The 20,214-nt window shown below is 31.8% G+C and overlaps 1 protein-coding gene across 2 annotated transcripts in view; it reads left to right on the plus strand.

Moving 5' to 3' along the window:
- The window catches only part of LOC111050211 (sialin), a 50,526-nt gene that overhangs the window by 18,967 nt on the left and 11,345 nt on the right, over window positions 1-20,214 (plus strand). The window contains exons 2-7 of one of the 2 annotated variants that reach the window (XM_039422010.1): window positions 1,563-1,683; window positions 5,575-5,795; window positions 7,269-7,505; window positions 8,116-8,200; window positions 9,420-9,628; window positions 13,508-13,657. In XM_039422010.1, coding sequence (XP_039277944.1) covers window positions 1,605-1,683; window positions 5,575-5,795; window positions 7,269-7,505; window positions 8,116-8,200; window positions 9,420-9,628; window positions 13,508-13,657 — 981 coding nt within the window. In that variant the 5' untranslated portion in view covers window positions 1,563-1,604. Of the gene's footprint in view, window positions 1-1,562; window positions 1,684-5,574; window positions 5,796-7,268; window positions 7,506-8,115; window positions 8,201-9,419; window positions 9,641-13,507; window positions 13,658-20,214 lie in introns of both variants that reach the window. The other variant, XM_039422003.1, reaches the window with a different exon arrangement.

Genomic DNA, 20,214 nt, shown 5'->3' on the forward strand with positions numbered 1-20,214 from the left:
TTTTATCAGGTAAAATTCAGCTCAGTAACTATTGTCAGATTTGTGTTGTTACTGAAAGTTGGGAAACGATGAACGGTTTATCATAAACATTTCCATTGTCACAGGCGATACACGATGTTGTAACAGACATTGCATAATAAAGCCAGCACAATTACTTGTAATGTTGCAATAGGCTCAAAATTGTGCTTTTATTTTCCCAAGAAATCAATGATGAATGTAGGGAACGATATTATTTTCAACAATAAGTGTATAAGTCACTCAGCAGAATGGTTAGATAGCAGTTGAATAATAAATTAACTTGAAGATAGGTTAGGTTACCTTATATTTTCAGATGGAAACAAATTTGAAGTTGCATTAGTTCAAATGATGATTGATAAATAATTATTATTAAACGAAAATCTCAATTAAATGCTGTAAATCACCCCGAAGACTTCTGCCACTGCAAATATTGACAACAGGGTAAACAGCTAGATGGAAATTTTTAGAAATTATACAAAACTATTACTACTATACAAAAATTATTTATCAGCCCGGGAATCGAACCCAGTACCTCCTAATTGCCGGTCAGGAATGCTTACACCAGACTGGCAATCTCTGGATAGCAATGTTTACCCTGTTGTCTATAATAATTTGCAGTAGCAGAAGTCTAAGGGTGATTTACAGCATTTAATTGAGATTTTCGTTTGATAATAATTATTAATTCCTTATTTCATAAAATTAACCGTGTTCTGTACGGTTCATAAGAGTGCAGTACTAGTACAAATTATTTTACGTATAAATTGTATAATTTGTTCGTACAAAAAATAAAGTTATAACGTTAAGTGCTATGAATCATACTTCAATTCTTAAGAAAAGCATAAATGAAGAGAATTGTGATGCGAAGAATAGAGAAATAAGATGCATTCTATATGTTCATATTTGCACCCTCACATAACTCGGTCAACCCATTTATGGCGAGAGTTCTGAAAATTTTCACGCGCCACAGTTATTTGACTCTTGCAGTAGACGTCAACTTATTTATAGATTTGTACATTTACAATCAATAGAAGACCATTTTTTTGCAGAATTAGTTCGGTCTTGAATGAATGATTCCGCGCGCAAATATTAAACTTAGAACTGGTAGAACAAGATAAAACATCATCATTGAGAAAAATAGATTATTAAGCCATTTTTTTCTCTATGCTACCTTGTGCTATATTTCCTCTCATTCTATCTTTTCTCTGACATAATTTACTAAAATCAATATCGTCTTAGTTTGACATACAATGAGAGTGACAGTATAATCAGCATTCTGATTTTATTTTAGATTCGTAGTAGTTTCGTAGTAAATTAACCTTTTTGGTGAGGGCTACTCGTATTAAACTGGAAATGAAAAAATCAAAGTTCCTTATTTTTAACTTCCAAACTCACTTTTTGTCATGAGTAAGTTTTGAAGAAACTTCTCATCAAAGTTTTGAAGAAGGGTACCGTATTTTTATTTTTTAATTTTCAGTTTCGTAGTGGAGTTTCTATATTAAAATATGAAGAAAATATAACAATTGTATTTTTATTTGTGTTTGCAGGGGGCCAAACCAGCTCCCAGATCAGGAAATAACATCCGCATAATGGACGACGGAGGATTCCGGGAGGAAATCCCGGTTCCCTCATTGCGACAGCCCAAGTACTGTTTCAAAACCCTGCAAGGTAACGAGCATTTTTTTCATCCATTAACCTTGTTAGCACTCACAATTACCATGATCTTGAATTCTTTTAAAAACCTTGAATTTAATCTACTATCGACTCCAATGATGATCAACTGATAATTGATAAGCAATTACATTGTATTAGCCTAATAAACGACTTCAATTATAATAAACTGATTACTAATGATCAATTAGATTGTATAGATATACATTCTTTTGATGTGGAACAGGAAAAGCAGAAATGAATCATAGTTGTTTTTTTTTGTCGATTTGTTTACAAACCTTATATATATAATAACGAGAGAGCAAGTCAACTTTCTGATGCCAATAATTGGTCTTATAAGCTTTACAGTTTAGTACTAAATAGTAATAGCCAATAGTAAGCCTAGTCTAGTACTTTTCCTAAAGGAATATGATATTCCACTCTCATATATAAATAAAAGAGCATTGATGTCGTTAATAACACTATTTGAAAACACTACATTATCAGTACGGTAGAAAAAACCTGCCCCATCCTCAGCTCTTCAGCTGTAGGCTACTAATCTTTTATTGTTATTGTCTTAAATACATCCTGCTGAGGATGTGTCAGGTTTGGCAAAAACCAGGTTTTCAAAAAACCTGGGTACTGAAAAGTTTTAATAGTGTTTTCAAATATATGATGGTATTGACATCAATGTTTTTTGTTTTCTACTGTGGAGGAATATCACAACAACTCTTCCTATAGTACGCAATCACTCTCATATAGTTCACAAAATGGTTCCTACTGTTTAAAGCATATACAAAGTATACAAAGTACCTCTCTTCTTTTAATTTTGGTAACAGCTGAATTTAAGGAATTATTTCCTCTAGACTAAGAAACTATCAGTTGAAGATGTTGTTAATCCATTCTTTATGTAGACTTACGTCTTGTCTCGGTGCGGAGAGACTAAACCAGGTTCCCTCATATTGAGATATCATAAGAACTATTTCGAAACCCTGCAAGGTGAAAATCTTCTTTTCATTCATTAAGAAACTTTGTTAGTTGTTAGCACTATCAATTTTCCAACGAGGACAAACTGATTACTGATGAGCAATATTCGAACTTGATATGAATAAATTGAAGTGTTAAGCAAACGAGTACCTCACTCTGACAATACAATATCCTACTAGAGCAGCTATAATGATATGCCATCGATTCCAATTGTTGCACTCTTGCTATTCTACTAAATTACTTACAAAACAGCTTTGATTCTATTTTGATAAGTCTAAAAAAGCTTCACTTACTGTGGTCTAGGTTGTGTAGTGTATTCTCTGAATGAAAGCAGGGAAAACGTTTCATTATTCTGAAAGATTAGTTTCACCCTCTTTCCTTTCACTAGCCGATTAGAAATGACAATTCTAATCTATTACATTTTCTCACTATGACCCATCTATGATAAATTCTGTAAATCTCATTCGAGAAAAATTCAACGTTCAGTAGTAACACACTCAATACCCCCATGTTACTATCAATTAAATTCTTATCAGTAAAGCAATCAAGATGAGACTCACTCATCATTTTATCTACTTTTGAACAATATTCAACTTGTTTTCGACTCAATTACCTATCTAATATTCAATTTTTACTTTGCTTGCCCTATTACCATAGGTAAGGAAGGTATTGCAATCCGAAAAAATTAAGGTACCCCAATTTTCAAATTTCTATACGTTTCAAGGCCCCTGAATCCAAAAAAGTGATTTTTTATTCAATATTTATATTTCCAACTCAATATATACTTTCCCCATTCATTTTTTTCTCATGTCTAAATGTTGCTAGAAAAATTGAATTATACTGCACATTTAATTTAGTTCCTAAAAATGCTCTAATTGGAATTATTATATTTTTATTATTAATACATTTTTAATGTGTGTTGTGTGTGACAGAGAACTAACTAGTTTTGAGAAAAGCTACATAACGTGTAGGACGTTATGCTACCCGAAAACAAGGAAATGTGTTTTCTTTTACATTATTACACAATACGGTAATATAAACTATATAAACTGAAGAAAAGTAATGTATTCCTTATTCATACACGACAGTACTATGTTTCGAGTGATAGGAAGTCACTCACCTCATAAGAGAAGCCGTATGTGTCACTATTGCTGATGCTGACTAGCCCAATAATTAAGTAGCATAGGCCTACTGTACGTTATCGCCATTATGCAATGTAGCCTAAGTTCATAATGATTCTCTTCATTCACGTTATCACCATTAGGCTATGTAACTTATGTTCATGATTTTTTATTCACTAAGGTATTCATTCTCACAACAGAAAAACTTTCAAAATAGTAGTCTAAAGGCCGTTTGCACAGTATAGATTGCTAAACTCGATTAAGTTAATCGAGTTTAAGTTACTCTGAAAGTTTAAACTTGAATCGGTTTTCTCAGTGCATTATTTACTAATCCAGTTTAAGTTAAACTAGTTTAGCGTTAAGTTGGTAATAGAATGTTATCGTTTATAATATCTGGAAGGCTGATTTTTACAGAAAATTTGTTATTTGTTTACTCACAAACCATCAGTAAATTGAGGTTATATAGCTATACAATTTCGTTGATCAAAATCCACAGAGCTGTAAGCTGTACGGCAACAGAAGAGAAAAGCTATCAAGAAATTCTTCAAAAAATAATTAAATGCTATATTACTATTAAATACAAACTTATATTTAGTTGGCACCAAAGAATATATTTTAGAAGGTAGGTAAGATAAAAAGGTGATCTTCTTAAATCTACTACTGTCTTCCTCGTTTTTAGAAATCTCTCAAAAGCAAAATATCTCAGTTATGTGTTATTAAAAACATGTTTTCTAATGAAAGACCACTGTTAAAAATTGTGCTATTTTCTATCAAGTGGTTTATTTCATCAAATACTAAATTGCCAGTTGCTTAACTCAAGCAAAACCGTTGAGCAAATTCTTTATCATCCCAGAAATTTAAATGTTTCATTTTTTGCCCAATTTTTCTCAGTTCCAAAATTTCTTCACAGTCATCTTTATCAATCGAATAAAAAACTTCTATCAATTCCTTCATAATAATTATTTTCACGTTCAAATATCTTATTATTTTTATAATTATTTTCACGTTCACTAAAATCTTAATAACTATTATCTATATATGTCTACAGAAGCATTAAAAACAACCATTTATAAATAATTTACTATCAGCTGTTTCCCCATCAAATCTTTACAGATGTCCAGTTAATCCAAATTATTTGGTTTAAGCCTCCTGCTTTGGAGGTTTAAACTTTCCAAGAGTTTAAACTCAATACAGAGTTTGAACTGATATTGTGCAAACGGAATTTTAGTTTAAACCAAAAAAAAATCCAGATTTGGTTCAAGATAGATAGATAGATAGATAGATATTCAATCCATTCAACACAGTGTACTCATTATTACACAAGTAAACAGTTGAACGTCGTCAAATTATTACAAATATAAATATAGTCTACTAATTAAAATAGTAGCGATTCCTTCAATGATCCTCCAAATACTCCTGCACCGTGTAGTAGGCTTTGTCTATAAAATATTTTTGAAGGTCGGTTTTAAATCTAACTCTGGATTAGATTTGCAAGCTGTAGCTTAAACTTACACTGTGCAAACGGCCCTTATTCATGTAGCTGAGCCCAGCTGTACCAAATACGAACTTCTTATTTCAATTTGTTCTCGAAAACTGAGAAAAAAGCTGAAAAACACCGATTTCAAGCTTATTATTTGCGTTATTTCAAAGCACTTCTTCACACATAACAATTTGTTGTGTATAGGCTACACCATTCTATACACCTTATCTGTATTTTTGCACCAAATTATTTCATCATATTCTTACTGTAAGATATTGAAAAATGTTGAAAAGCGCATTTTCTGACATATTTATTTTTCAGATTTGATTCCAGCTCGGCTAGTGCTCTATCTATTGTCGTTCACCGGTTTCTTAGTTAGCTTTATGATGAGAACCGACATCAACATTGCAATAGTGGCCATGGTCAAGCTGCCACCTCCCATTCCAGCTGAGCTGCTCAACAAGACTGAAGAGCCTCTCATATGCTACACGCCTCCCGCACCCAACTCAACCGAAGACAGTGACGCTAACAACACATCGCTGGTCAGTTATCAATCCTACTGTAGAATTCCTTAGAATTTTATTCAAGACAATTCTTACAATATTCCCGTCGAGATATTTGATCAATAAAATCAGATATAGTCCTAGCTTCTCCAAAAGAGGAACCGTAAGTTTTCTATAACGAATGAAGCCCACAAGCGTTAAGCTTGTGCGTGGGTGATGGAAATTTATTGCGTGAGTGATTTGATGAGATGATCAAACGTCCAGGCCTACCCTGGTTGCCTTAGCAGACAGAAGGGTGCAACGCCTAAAGGCGTCTCGGCTAACCTGGTCGGAAAACTTTCTTCTTTCAACTGTTCTACTCCATCACTTATTATTTGAAAATACTGTTTCGAAATCACTTACGGCTATGTACATTGAATGTAATTCAATGTGCATTCAATTGAATTGATTGCATTTATTTTTTAGAATAAGTCTTATTCTAAAAAATAAAAGTATGTGAAGCAGCAATTCAATGTACTTCAATTGAATGCACATTGAAGTACATTCAATGCACATAGCCATATAAGTGATTTCGAAACAGTATTTTCAAATAATAAATGATGGAGTAGAAGCGTTCAATGCTGAGACATACGGAGTACTTTAATAAATGAATTATATTCTAAATATAATTAATAATAATAATATATAATTTAATTAATAATATATAATAATATTAATTAATATAATATAATTTAATTAATATATAATTAATAAATCAATCACACTAAGTTATTCTAATAAGTTGACAAAAGTATTCTCCCTATATCCTTGGATTTATTGACTCCTTCATATTGTTTTTGTGACTCAAGTAAAACCATTGAACTAATTGCCCGTAATATATATTGGTTTTTCATTCATTCCAAAATAGGGGAGACACAAAAAAATGGATAAGTAACCTAAATGTTCTTGATTCTGTTGTTTTATCGATTTCAATAAATTAATCGAACATTCATACAATTTTCAATTATTCTAACTAGGTCTTTTTTCCGTAATAAAACTGGATTGATCGCCTTGTACAAGTTGTTAATGTGATTAAATTGTTTCATGTACAAGAGGTCGTAACTGATCACGCAAGTACATTGTATTACCAAGATTGTTCAACAAGTTATGAAGATCGTAACATTTATATTGGACTAATGTAGAGGAGTTTTTATGGATACCTACTAACTGGATAAAAGCTTGCAATATCTGTGAAAACCTTTTGTAAGAGTTCATAACTGATTTTCCTATTGAATATAAAACAGTTTTGAACTAATATTTTTGTTTGTAAGTTTTCCTATTTATTGTGAGATAATAAATTGTAAATTGTTTCTGCTGTTGATAGTTTTATAATTGTGCTAAGTATATCCTCCTATATTAAAAAATACTCTATTACAAAGACGTTTCTTTTGCAATTTGTTTCAGTTTTTGCCTTAGTATACCTAAATGAATTTATTATCAGATATTTCGTGATATATTTACTATAAATTTCAGGAAGAAGGGCAATTTGACTGGAATCCAACCATACAATCAACAATTTTGGGATCGTTCTACTGGTGTTACATACTGTCTCAAGTAATTGGTGGAGTTTTAACGCAAAAGTTTGGAACAAAAGCAGTTTTCGGATTTTCTCAGCTATTGACTGCCATCTGCTCTCTCCTCATTCCTCAAGCTGCAGTATTCCATTACTCCGCTCTTATTTTTCTCCGTTCTATCCAAGGAATTGCTTCAGTAAGTATTCTCCAAAAGCATCTGAATTCTTTCACATAACTTTTTCGCAAGAATCTCAATCCATGAAGTTTAAAACTTCAGTAAATTAATATTATCATACCTCCTTAAAGAATAAAAAACAATCTTCCATCAAATATTATGTTGTTATACCGTGACTAAATGAAAAGACTAAGAAATTGTCAAAAACAATAGTCTTTTCTAAACTCTTAGTCTTTAATATGAATAATTACCACAATATCAACTTCTCAACTACACAAAAAGTTAAATCATGATCTCATTCAATCACTACAATCACTATAATAAGCGTAGGTAGTAGGTACTGTTGTGCATGCTTTTTTATTAGAACACTATTCTTATTTCTTCTCAAATAAATGTTTCCAAATTCTCAATCATTCTTAGAATAAGCATTTTTTGAGGTAGGAAAGTGTGTTAAACTTCGATTAAAAACTATTCTTTTCAAATCCAAGACATCTGCTATTGTGCCTTCAACTTCAATTATTGATAATCAATCAATCCAAGTCCACCAACTCTATATAAGTTTCATGTCAACAAAAGGTTTGATAGACCTATCTAATATGTTTAATCTATTAAATTATTTCTGTTCTTTCAGGGACTAACTTGGCCAGCGATGTACGCCATTGTTGGTCATTGGATTCCGGCCATTGAGAGAAGTCGATTCATGTCCTCATTCCAAGGTACGGTACCACAGCTTCTAATTAATAGACTAATAAAACTGTAATATTAGTTAATTTATAATCTAAGTTTTATACCACATTATATCAACAATGAACGAAATAATTTATGGATGATAAGAAATCAAGCAGGCCTTTAGTATCATTAATGGAATTTTCGTTTATGATGTGACTCCACCTATTGCTTCAGAAATTTATTGTTAACTCTGATCTCTTACATACATCGCACTTTTATGTGTGATCCAACCTGTGAGATCCAACTTAAGATGTTTGGTCTCCTCTTACAGTTTTATTAGCTCTTTCACAGTTTTAAAAATTTTATCTTTTTTCTCCTCTTGGTTACAGTTCTAGCAGCTCTTTCAAACTATTTATTGTATCTTACATTAAAAAATCAAGAAGTGAAAGCATATAAATTCCAGTGCCCGCTTATTCATTGCTGTTTGTTTTGGGAGCGGATACGCAGGCTGAGTTATTGAAATTTTTGGGGGGTCCCAAAAAGAAATCAGTAGTGTTTAAAAACGACTGAATAACTAATTCCAATTAATTTTCTCACATAGTGTCTATACTGTGTTGTATTATAAATTTAGTACTGCATAATTTATTATAGATAAAACTGAAGTTTAGTTTTGGATAAAACTTCAAAAGTTAGAAAGCTTACTAAAACTTAACTCAAGTTTTATCTACATAGACACTTTTATCAAGTTTTAGACACGAGTTGTATTTTTTAGTGAAGAATCTTTGTACCTTACTTTTTTAAATTTACAAAGCTTTCTGCTATTTTCAAAGCTTTGGGAAGCTTTTTGCTCCTGACAAGGAACTTCGTCAGCCTCTTGTATCATTTACTAAGAAATACAATTCCTATCTTAGCTGGATTCTCACTTATCGGAGCAGTATCAGAGTCCATGTCCGGTTCACTGAAAATATTCTTCCCATGAGTTCTAATAGGAATTCTAAAACTCGCTCGACTGGGCTGAGTCCCATTGGGATTCAAGAATTCTTAAAGAACCAGACACTGACTTTGATACTTATATCTGGAAATCCAACTTAATAGAATAATTATAAGTAGTAATTATCGAACGACAACAAAACTATTTTGCACTATCCTCTTATGGCATTTAATTAACTTGATGGGTAATTTTTGTTTTGTAAAATTATGGAATGGGTTTGTATATGGGGGTTGTTTTAGCAGTTGTGGACCCATGAAAGAAATAAATTGTTGCAGGGTTCAGCTTTGGTATCGGCTTGACGTACCCGCTGTGTGGCTTTCTGATCGCGCGCTACGGCTGGCCGATAGTGTTCTACACGACGGGCTCGATCGGCCTGTGTTGGTGTGTGTTTTGGTGGCTGCTGGCCTATGACGCACCCGACAAGCACCCGCGCATCTCCATGAAGGAGCTCTCCTACATCCAGTCCAATGTCGGCAACACCATGGTGGGCAGCAAGGTAAGTCCTTCTCCCTTCCAAAAATGTCTCGCTCCTTGTTCTGAAGTTATGCGGTCAGAGAGCTCCACTCTCTTACAAAACAGGGTTGCATCTCTTACGAATTTCCTTTCCCTTCTAAAGTTTCACTCCCTCTTGTTGTAAGGCTCTCTTCACATTCAGCTACGCTACGCTGAAATACGTCCTATTTCCCAATGCTCAATCCAAGCTATGAATGTGAACGGGACAGATTCGTAGCTTGGATTCAAAATGTATTTATTTTATTTTTTATTACATTGGAAGATAGGACGTATCTTATAGCGTAGAGTCTCAGTGTGAAGAGACCTTAACAGTTGTGCGACCGCTTTAGCAGACGTCAATCAAATTTTGATATTTGATCGAACGCTAAAATTTTATTACCAATTGTAAAATAAGTAGAAGTTTAAATATTTAGTGTATGGATTGAGACTAGCATTTTTCTTTTTTATTTATTACGGTTATTGAATACATATGAATAGAGTTGTAATCTAAGTAGAATTTTAAACGCCAATCAATTTTTGAAATACAAAACTTGTATTAGTCTGTAAAAGAGTTTGAAGTTAGTATTTCGTCATCGGAAACATCAAACATCATTGAGAGATCAAATCTCGAACGTTGATTGATCATGACTTTTCTGCAATTAAGTAGCTGATTATAATTTAGTTGACCTCTAGTAGGTCTTGTAGGTAGGCTTTAGTATATTTCCAATATCACTACTGGCATAATAAATATATCATGTGATTATAGATTACGGTTTCTGGTATAGTAGTACCTATAGCTTATTTCACAATGCAAATGTAGAAGGAAATATTGATTTCAAAAAGCTATCTACGCTTGGAGCTTTGATAATCTTGTGAAAATATATTTCAAATATGATTCATCTCTCACATTCACCACCAATTGTAGCATTATAATGTTAAAAATTATTTTATTTTATTGGGTTTGGTTCTTCAACTGCAAAAAAAATGTTTCAAGTTTGTACTCAGTTGTATTTCACTTAGGCTATAGTGTGATGAAAAATCAATTCTTCCTTTGAAAAGTGAAGAAGTATTTGTATCATTTAATCAGCTTCATTTAAATATTGACAATCAGATTTCAACAACTGATAGAAACGTCTGTCAGCATAGAATTTTTTCATTCTCTAGTCTCTATAGTTAGTATAGAATACATGAGTTATGCTCTAAAATGTCATAGCGTTTAAAATGGGACTAGACTGGTAAAATATGCAATTGTGCAAATAGCTTAGTGTAGATTAATTGAAAGTTGCACCAGGTCTATAACTTATCCCATTTTCAATCAACAATGCTTTTCAGTAGTGATATAGTTTGCATAATAATTGTTGCTATCAGCTATTGATTAATGCAAATATTCATCTTCTATTGAAACTAATTGATTGTTGTCATCCCTTCCCTTCCTTGCCACAGTTATGTTTATTTTTGCATGATTTTGGTTCAGTAGTCATTAGCATTTTTCAGCCTTTAGACAAATTTATTGGAGTGTAGAATGATTATTATCAATAGTGAGCTAAACTTGGTACCGTATTGCATTTAAAAAACTAGTTTAATCAATTTGTGCGAACAGTTGACTCATAGCTTAATAATTTATTGATTTAGAAGCATGAGAACAGACTCAACCATTAGCTTGGGAAGAGTTGTTCAAGAAGCTTATAATTGCTTTATCTGAAGATTTCAAATCATTGAACCAAAAAATATCTGGAATTTGCAAAGGCTTAAAAATCATGTAGCCTACCTACTACACAAGTATAGCCTACTATTGAAAATTGTATTGAAAACAATTGGCGTCGATCAGATCTACAATTTTACACTTCATTCTCATGATATTCATGGAAGCTGCTTTGCACTTTTAAATAGCTCTCAGAAAATATAAATTATTTATTCTGTCATTTTTTTGGAAATTTGTCATTGAAAGATTCATTAAGCAAGAACCAGGCTGACGCGTGAAATACACAAAGCGCCTTCAACTGTGTTGGAAGTGTAGATTTTTTAATTACCGTACATTAACTTACTGTTTTCAAAGTATTTGAAGATCACCTTTTAACAGTTGATGATTTTTAAATATTTCGTTCCAATTTTGTTGATTTTTCATTTGGAAACACCTAACTTGCGCTGAAAAAAAAACATTTTTGTAGCCTACTTTAGAAGAATTATTAACATGAAAATAAGAAAATTAATGAGAAGTGAAATTAGTTGAAAATCGAGTGATTTCTTGGTTTTATCTCAGACAAGTACATATGCTATATACTCACCAAAATAGTATTCTCAGGTGAACAAGGCATTTTATTATAGAACTATTTTTCAAAATAGAACATTGTGCATAGCAAAAACAAATTTTACATAGCAAATCACATTTCTTTTGCCAAAGCAAACGGAAAAAATAACACATATTATAGCTGCTCAACATAATTGCTTTGTATTTAATTTATTTTATGGTTCAGTATGATGAGAGATTGGAGGAGGATTTCCTATTCACTTTAATGTGATTTGTAAACTGAATTTTTCAGTTAAACTAGCAGAAATCTTGAAATAATTCCTCTTAAAAACAAATACATCCATTTACACTTTGATAGGAAATACTCCGTGAAATTGGATATATTAATTTACTCTATTTAAACTCAAGTATTGAATATTATCGTCCCATGAGAATACCTTTTGAACAAATATCAGAATAGAATTACTCAGGCCCGGTATACAGAGTGGGTGAAAAGTCCGAGAACAGCTTAATATCTCATTCACAAAGGAAATTTGATGGTGAGTGTGATTGGGGATCCTAATCAAATTGAAAAAAAAAACACTTTACTATGGTCATTGTGATACATTGTGGTCATGTGATACATGAATTCGATACGGAATTTCAAGAAAAAATGAATGGCGAAAACCGCACATCGATATCTCGAACCGTTTAGACGATATTTACATTATTAATCAATACCATGCAAATCAGAAATGGAATACATGAGTGGTATTGATTAATAATGTGAATATCTTCTAAACGGTTTGAAATATCGATGTGCGGCTTTCGCCATTCATTTTTTCTTGAAATTCCGTATCGAATTCATGTATCGCATGACCACCTTCCTATTTAAAAAATAAAGTTGCATTCAAAATGGCGGACCAGATTTTTAAAGTCATAGTAAAGCATTTTTTTTTTAATTTGAGTAGGATCCCCAATCACACCCACCGTTAAATTACCTTTGTTTATGAGATATTAAGCCGTTCTCGGACTTTTCACCCACCGTGTATAAATGAGACCAGTGGGCAAAATTTCTAGGGGCGATTTTTTATTCAGTTGAAGGAATTTTTTCTTGTATTTTCAGGAGTTGTAGCTTAACATTTGAGTGAAATATGAAAAAGTACTATACTAAAGTCTACTACCTTAATGAAGAAAACTATATTGTACTTGAACAAGAAATTGATTGAAACAATTTAATAGGATTAAGAAAAAAGACGGAAATGAGTCCAGGTTGCACAGGGCACAACTCACAGTAGGCCGGGCCCAGAAATGATTGCCTTCATTCTATGAGAAAGAGCGGCAGTATACAACAGTCAGTCCTCTCTTACACTCATACGACTCATCTATTACAATTATTGTAACTCAACAAAATGCATTCAGAACAAAACATCATTATTCGAAGTACAAAAATATGAAATCCATTTTAAGAACACTCAACTTAATGCATCCAGAACAATCACTTAAAGTTCAAATAAAATTATGCAATTCATATAACATTGAGTTGGTGCATTCTTGAAGGCTAGTGAAAAGGTTGAGAAATGCTATTGATGTGATGTTGATTTAGTCCTGTGTCTCCCTGCATGTGACATTGTGATTTGACAGGGCATGCGCGTGCCGTGGTGGTCCATTATGACGTCACTACCTGCCTGGGCCATTGGCATCACCACGTTTGGTCGCATCTGGGTGCACTACACCTTCATCATTCCCGGCCCGCTCTACATGAAAACTGTCCTCGGCTTCAGCATCCAAAAGGTACGAAAACCTCCTGCCTCTCTCTTATTCATCCATTAGAATTTGATTGAGGTTGGTATAACTTTTTATCGATAATATACTTTGTTGTACACTATGTTGGTCTCAATTTCACAAAACTCCTTCAGTTTGTTAAAAATGTGTTTGCTCGAAAATAACGATTAGTCTTTCCCAAGAAAATTAATAGCCTACATAAATTACTATCATGTGCTATTTCTTCACATTCATTTGGTGTATTAAATATATTCTGTTTACTTGGAAATTGATAGCCTGCTTTTAAAAACGTGTGTGCTATTTCTATATATGCATTCAATCGGTATATTCAATTCATTATCCTGTTAGCTTCAGTATAATGAGTTAAATATCATATCAATCATATTTTCATTGTGATAAAACATCACCAAGTTGAAACAATCATCATTCTTTATTATTGAAAAAGTTATTCAATTATTCTATTTACTAGGCTAGGTCTACTGTAGCCTACTATTTTATTAGCTTGGAATGATTTGAGTAATTTCCTCGGTAATGAAGAAACATGTGGGATACTTTTGCTTACTTTTATTATTGATATTGGAGAAATTATAAAATAGTCTTCTCAGAGTAACTCAGAATATTGTTGAGTTGAATAGAAGTAAGTTTTTCTGGAAAATTATTAATTCATTATGAATAGTATGGCTCTTATTTTGGATTAATACCTTCGTGTAATTGTTCCAAGATCAAAATTTATGTTGTGTTGAAATTTTTCTACGATAATAATGCTCTATTACATTGATATTCTCGGGATTTACATTGTGCATTCCCTTGAAAAATTCTCATCACATTCAAAACTCTACTGGTGGAAAATTCAGCCTGGTATGATTGTCGCTCGATATCTTTAATCCTAAGTTCATTACGCCTCTATCTACAAATTGTATATCAAACATGGTGTCTGCTTTTATGAAATGGCAAAAAGTAAATCCAATCATCTTATTTATTTATGTGACTGTGTCAATTCACGGAATAACTATAACATCCATCTTATCCATATATTTAAAAAGCAAAATACCTAGCAACTTCTTCTTATATATTTATACTTATAAATAATATTGAGAAACTGTTGAATTTGAAAAATTATTTTCAATGCAGATTTGAGTATTTGAGACAGAGAGTTCATTTCTGTATAGTGAATAGTGAATGAGATACGCTTCCAAATATACCCCTCTACCGGTAGGCCTACGATACCGTACTGAAATCAGACCCACTTGCGTTGGGGGTAGTAGGAATTTTAAAGTGTTGAGTTGATTTTTTCGATAAATAAACATTTTTGCATAAGGAAACAAAACTACAGACATTCGATATTCATTTCTACATTCGATATCTCTATTTCGTCCTCATACAGCTACTTGATAATTATGACAAAAACCATTTAGGCTATAAATTGAAAGTTCATAAATCAAGAACTATTATTTTCTCTCCATAAAAATATTTGAACCCGGTACAATAAAAATTTGGATGCGCATGTGTTTTGTACATGTAGCTTACATTAATGCTTGTGTGTTTCACTAATCGGCTAAATTATTATATATACCGCTCTTTTGAAAATTCCAAAAAAAAATGAGACTCAGACATTATATTCATTGTAAAGGGTGAAATTATACATGAAGTTCTAAAATGTGTAAGCAGAAATTAGAGATTGCAGACATTTCAATTATTTGGTAAGTTGATTTTTTCTTCATTCAGTAATAATTGTCAAAGAACAATCGCGATTCTGATTTTAATGACTTGTGGATATTAAATAAGAAATTTTCTTATAATTATAATTTTTTTATATTTTAAATTTGTATAGAGGGACACAAATATAAATGATAAAATTAGAATCATCCCAAATCATCTCATCCTAGTCTCTCATAGGGTAATATGAAAATTTGGAGAAGTTTATATACTTCTAGCTTATATTTTACAAAGTCAATATCTATTAGTCATATTTTACCAAATGAGATATTTCTATCAATCAATACAAGTCTCACTTGATAATTTTTTTCAACTCAATCATACTCTACTTTAATCACTAGCAATATTGTCTTTAGTTCTGAGAGGTCATTGGATTGGTTTATTGAATACTCAATTCTGATAATCATAATAACAAAACAATGCTTTTACGAGTTCACTACCGTACACTGTCTAGTATCGTATAGTTAATAATCATTTCAAATCAGAGGAAACTGTTACCTGTGTGTTCTGAAAAGTCATCGATTTATTTCTTTACTAGATTGACGAATGTTTTTGGTGTGCTCTGACTCTGATAAGAGCTGTGTATTGAATGTGTGTTGTCTTCACTTATTTCCAGGCAGCAGAATTGTTTGCTGTCTAGCTGTGGACTCATCCGCAATGTAATTCCATCTTCATGTAACAGAGAACATCTGTTAAGCATTAACGGAGTTTTCTCTTAGATGCAAAAATCACACAGTCACCTCCTAAATTTGTCAATTTAATTTTTCTCAAATGAAAGAAATATTTCTAATCGATTTTTCTGTTGACTATAACCAAGCAAGCAGCTTGCCTTCTCACTCCCTTGTTGAACCTATTTTTCTCTAGTTGGTTGGATATGTTTATCTCAAATAAATAACACGTTGTGCAAAATTTAAAGAAGTTCATTCATACACTCATTATTTATTTTAATTCAGATTAATTGAATAAATGTAATTCAAATTCCCAAATCTATCGCTTCTTTTTCTGTATCAGACATAATGAAAAGTTTCTATCACAGTAATATAACAACCGTATCAGTTTATTCATGATTCAAAAAGCCTGTACAGTACAAACGAGACACCCACACCAGTCGTGAATCAACAAATCCAAATCTATTTTGGAATTTCTATCAATCTTAGTGTCCTTCAAAACTTGAAGATCAATTTCTTAGAAAGTATTAAATATTGACTAACTGAAATCACCATCCTAATTGAATGATTCGTACCAATTATGTAGCTTACTTATAAACGTCCATTAATAGCATAGAACTTTCGTTCCTTCTACTCCTTGGTAATCAATTTTGCCAAAAGATCATCTTCTCTACGAAATCAAGGGCTATGTACATCTTCGGTATTGTGGGTAAACTTTATCAGTTAATTTACTTTACTAGATTATAATAGAATGAGTGTATGTTATGGAAGGAGATGTCTTGAGTGACTGGGTGAGAGAGAATACCTTGAGCGATTGGGTAAGCATCTATGATCATAGATCCTTCAAATATTGCTGTTTTATTTGAAATCGGAAATTATTATAACTCTCAGTTGAAGTTTACTCAATGAGGATAAAAGTTCTGAATGGCTGAAATCTGGAGAATAAGCAATACAGTAATTATTGTTTTACGAACTTGAAGTATAATAATGCTGTTCACGCAATAATAATACCCTTTTTCTGATTTTATGGTACCTATAATAGTATTTCCAATATACAGTAAGATAATTAAATTGCTGTTGCCTACTTTCAAACTAGGTACCTACCTAATTTTATAAATAATATTGTCTACAATTCTTGATTTTCACAATCGTTGTAATGTTCTCTTATAAACAATTATAGATTCGATTTTTTACTACTGCCTTAGAATGACTCTACAACGTTAGCAATGAATGACGACTTCACAAACATAAAAGGATAGAGAAAAATATTTGACATTTGAAGAAATAAACATTCTAAAATACTATAATAATAAACAGCAGCTCTTTCGAAACTATTAATCCACAGCCTGTAAAAAATTGAGATTTACAAAACTATTTCTTGAAAGTTTCTCAATTCCTTTTTCAAAAGTTGCATGATAAAATCTAATCTGAAAAGTGAACAATTCAAAATTATTTCTTCTCTAAAATCTCTCACATTTTGTACTATTTCTATTTTGGGAAAATTGTTGTAGGTTTATTTGGGATGGAATCAATGACGCTTATAGCAGGTTAAACCAATTTTTTCTCCTTTTCAATAAATACTGCAAAAATTGAAAACTGTAATTATTGGCACTTTTTGTATTGAGCTGTCACTTGACTAAAACTGGGAAAAATATTTTTTCTGAAACTGTATCTATTCGCTAATGATTTAGGTATTGTGATTTGGTGTAGAAATTGAAATGGACAAAACCTGTGTAATATTTGGACAATTTTAAACTAGATTAGGAAATTGAAAAAGTTTGGGCAATAGCCTGTTTTTTCTTTTCCGATCATTGTATTGTTTTTGCTAACCTGATAAATAAATAACTAAGGTTTCTTTCCTACGGGATATTATCAGCCTTCATTTACTGACACTTTTTATGAACAAGAAGTATGAGATGCAGTTTTATCCACACTGATATTAAACACTTTATTACGGTACTACCAGAAAGAATAAAATATTAGATCTCTTCCAGCACACATAATCATGGTTCTATGATCTACCCCAAGCATCTAAGTTAGAGGCTTTTTGAACAGCAATAATATTGTTTACTGTCTTCACTTCAGGTACGGTATCGAAACAATAATATTAATCCAATTACTTTTTATGTACGGTATCGTTAGTGAGAATGGCTCTAGTGTAAATATAAACATTTATTGCTCTTCATAGAGAGTTTAGAAATCTTTTGCCATTTTTTCTTCATTATATCATAGGCCTATGTGAACTTTCGTTCAAGCACCTCTTGTAGCTGACTAAACAACTTCTTTAGTAATATCTGAATGACATACGGTACATTATATTCTTGAATTTGCCCAATTATTTCTTGTGCCATTCAATTATATTTCATTTATTCACATTATTTACACGCTATGCTAGGTTGTGTGGAGCTCAATATTGAAAAGTGTTAACCGATATCATAATTTCAGCTTTTTGCAGTATGAGTTCTTGATTATTATTTTTTCACATGATTGTATAAGTATGCGTTATCAAATTTGATAATCTGGTTTATGTATTCTATTCCAGATGCATTTTGAATCTTTATTTCAGTAATTGGGGTGTTGCAGATCCTATCGTTGGTTATGACTGACGGCTTCGGTCAATCCGGGTGGAAATAAGCGTAAACAGCCGCAATTTACTAACAATATACACTTACAAACATATAATAACCTAACTTAGTCATAAGACTATCGAATAATGCACATGCAAATTTTATGGCTCCGTACTCATCGCATGCTGATCTTCTCCTAATAATTCTACTTAATATAATTTATTGTCAGAGGAAAAATAGTTGGGATACTGAATTGATTTATTTCATTTATATACGGTAGCTATATTGATGCAGATAATTGTGCACTTCAACTTTTGAAATATGAAAAGGAGAATCTGTCAGGTACTTTTTCATCTTGGAAACTTCATGCCTACACCATATTCAGTATTATTTTCATCCATTATTTTTCATCTTATTCAATATGATAAAGTTATCGAATCTATAAACATTCTCCATTCTGAACCTCATAAAACCTAAATTGAATTTGCAAGTTACTGGATGGTTAGTAACTATAGAATGATAGATTGTCAATAATGATTGGTATTGTATATTGGATATCAAGATATGGAGTACATTGAAACTACTTTGATTTTTTCAAAAAAGGAGTGGAATTCGAATGAAGGGGAAATGGAAGAAATTTTCAACATTTCTCAAGAACAAAACCTTTTTAAAAAACATCAAAGATGGCAATATAGAAATCAGTCAATGTGTTCATATCTTTTTAAAGTATCGTACTATGTGGACATAATAAAATAGTCTTTAATAATGAAAGGGTCGTGCATTACGTATATTATTCATACTTGAGAAGAGGCTGCAAATATTATTTTAAAGCAAGAATTTCTTGGATAATCTTGACACAAGTTGTGAGCCCTTCACATTTGTATTATTCACTATATGAACATTGAGATGCTCCTTTCACAGAACAAATTTTTCAAAAATATGGGATTGCTATAGTTTTTAGGAAAAGTTGATGGTAAACGTTATTTAGTTTAGTGGCTTTTAATGTAAATTCTTGAACTAGAAACCACCAAATTATCCTCTACAACCAATTTGAAAGGTTTGGTGTAGTGTTCAGTTTAACTTGTTGAGTTTGGTTCAGCAGAACAGTAAGTTTACAAGTTAAATTCGATCCATACATAGTTTAAGCCACCAGTACAAAAGCAATTTAACCACACAATTTTCTTATTGTCGGTATATTTATCTAAATCTATATTCTAAAAATTGTTTGAATATAGTTCTGCAAAACAGTTTACGAGTAGGTATTGAAACTATTCTGATATTTAATGCATTCAAACTTGGAACATGTTGAAAGTCAAATATTTCTTAGAACTTAGTTTTGCAAAACTGTTACTGTAACGATTTGCATAAAAACCTTTCTAATACTGTCTTTTTTCTTTAGGGCTACTTTTCAATATAAATAAAAATTTAAATCTGAGTACCCTTTTTAAATTATTTTGTCGCGACATGTTTCGGCTATATAATGCCATTATCAAGTGTTTGGAAAATAAAAATCTTGCAATAGTGTGTTTATTTATTTTTCCTACAGTTACGTTGAAAAGTGGCCATTGATTACAGAACGCAAAGAATCACTTTTCCGCTCTAGTGCGGGAAAAAT

Source organism: Nilaparvata lugens, chromosome 1 (genome assembly GCF_014356525.2).
Source record: "Nilaparvata lugens isolate BPH chromosome 1, ASM1435652v1, whole genome shotgun sequence".
Lineage (NCBI taxonomy): Eukaryota > Metazoa > Arthropoda > Insecta > Hemiptera > Delphacidae > Nilaparvata > Nilaparvata lugens.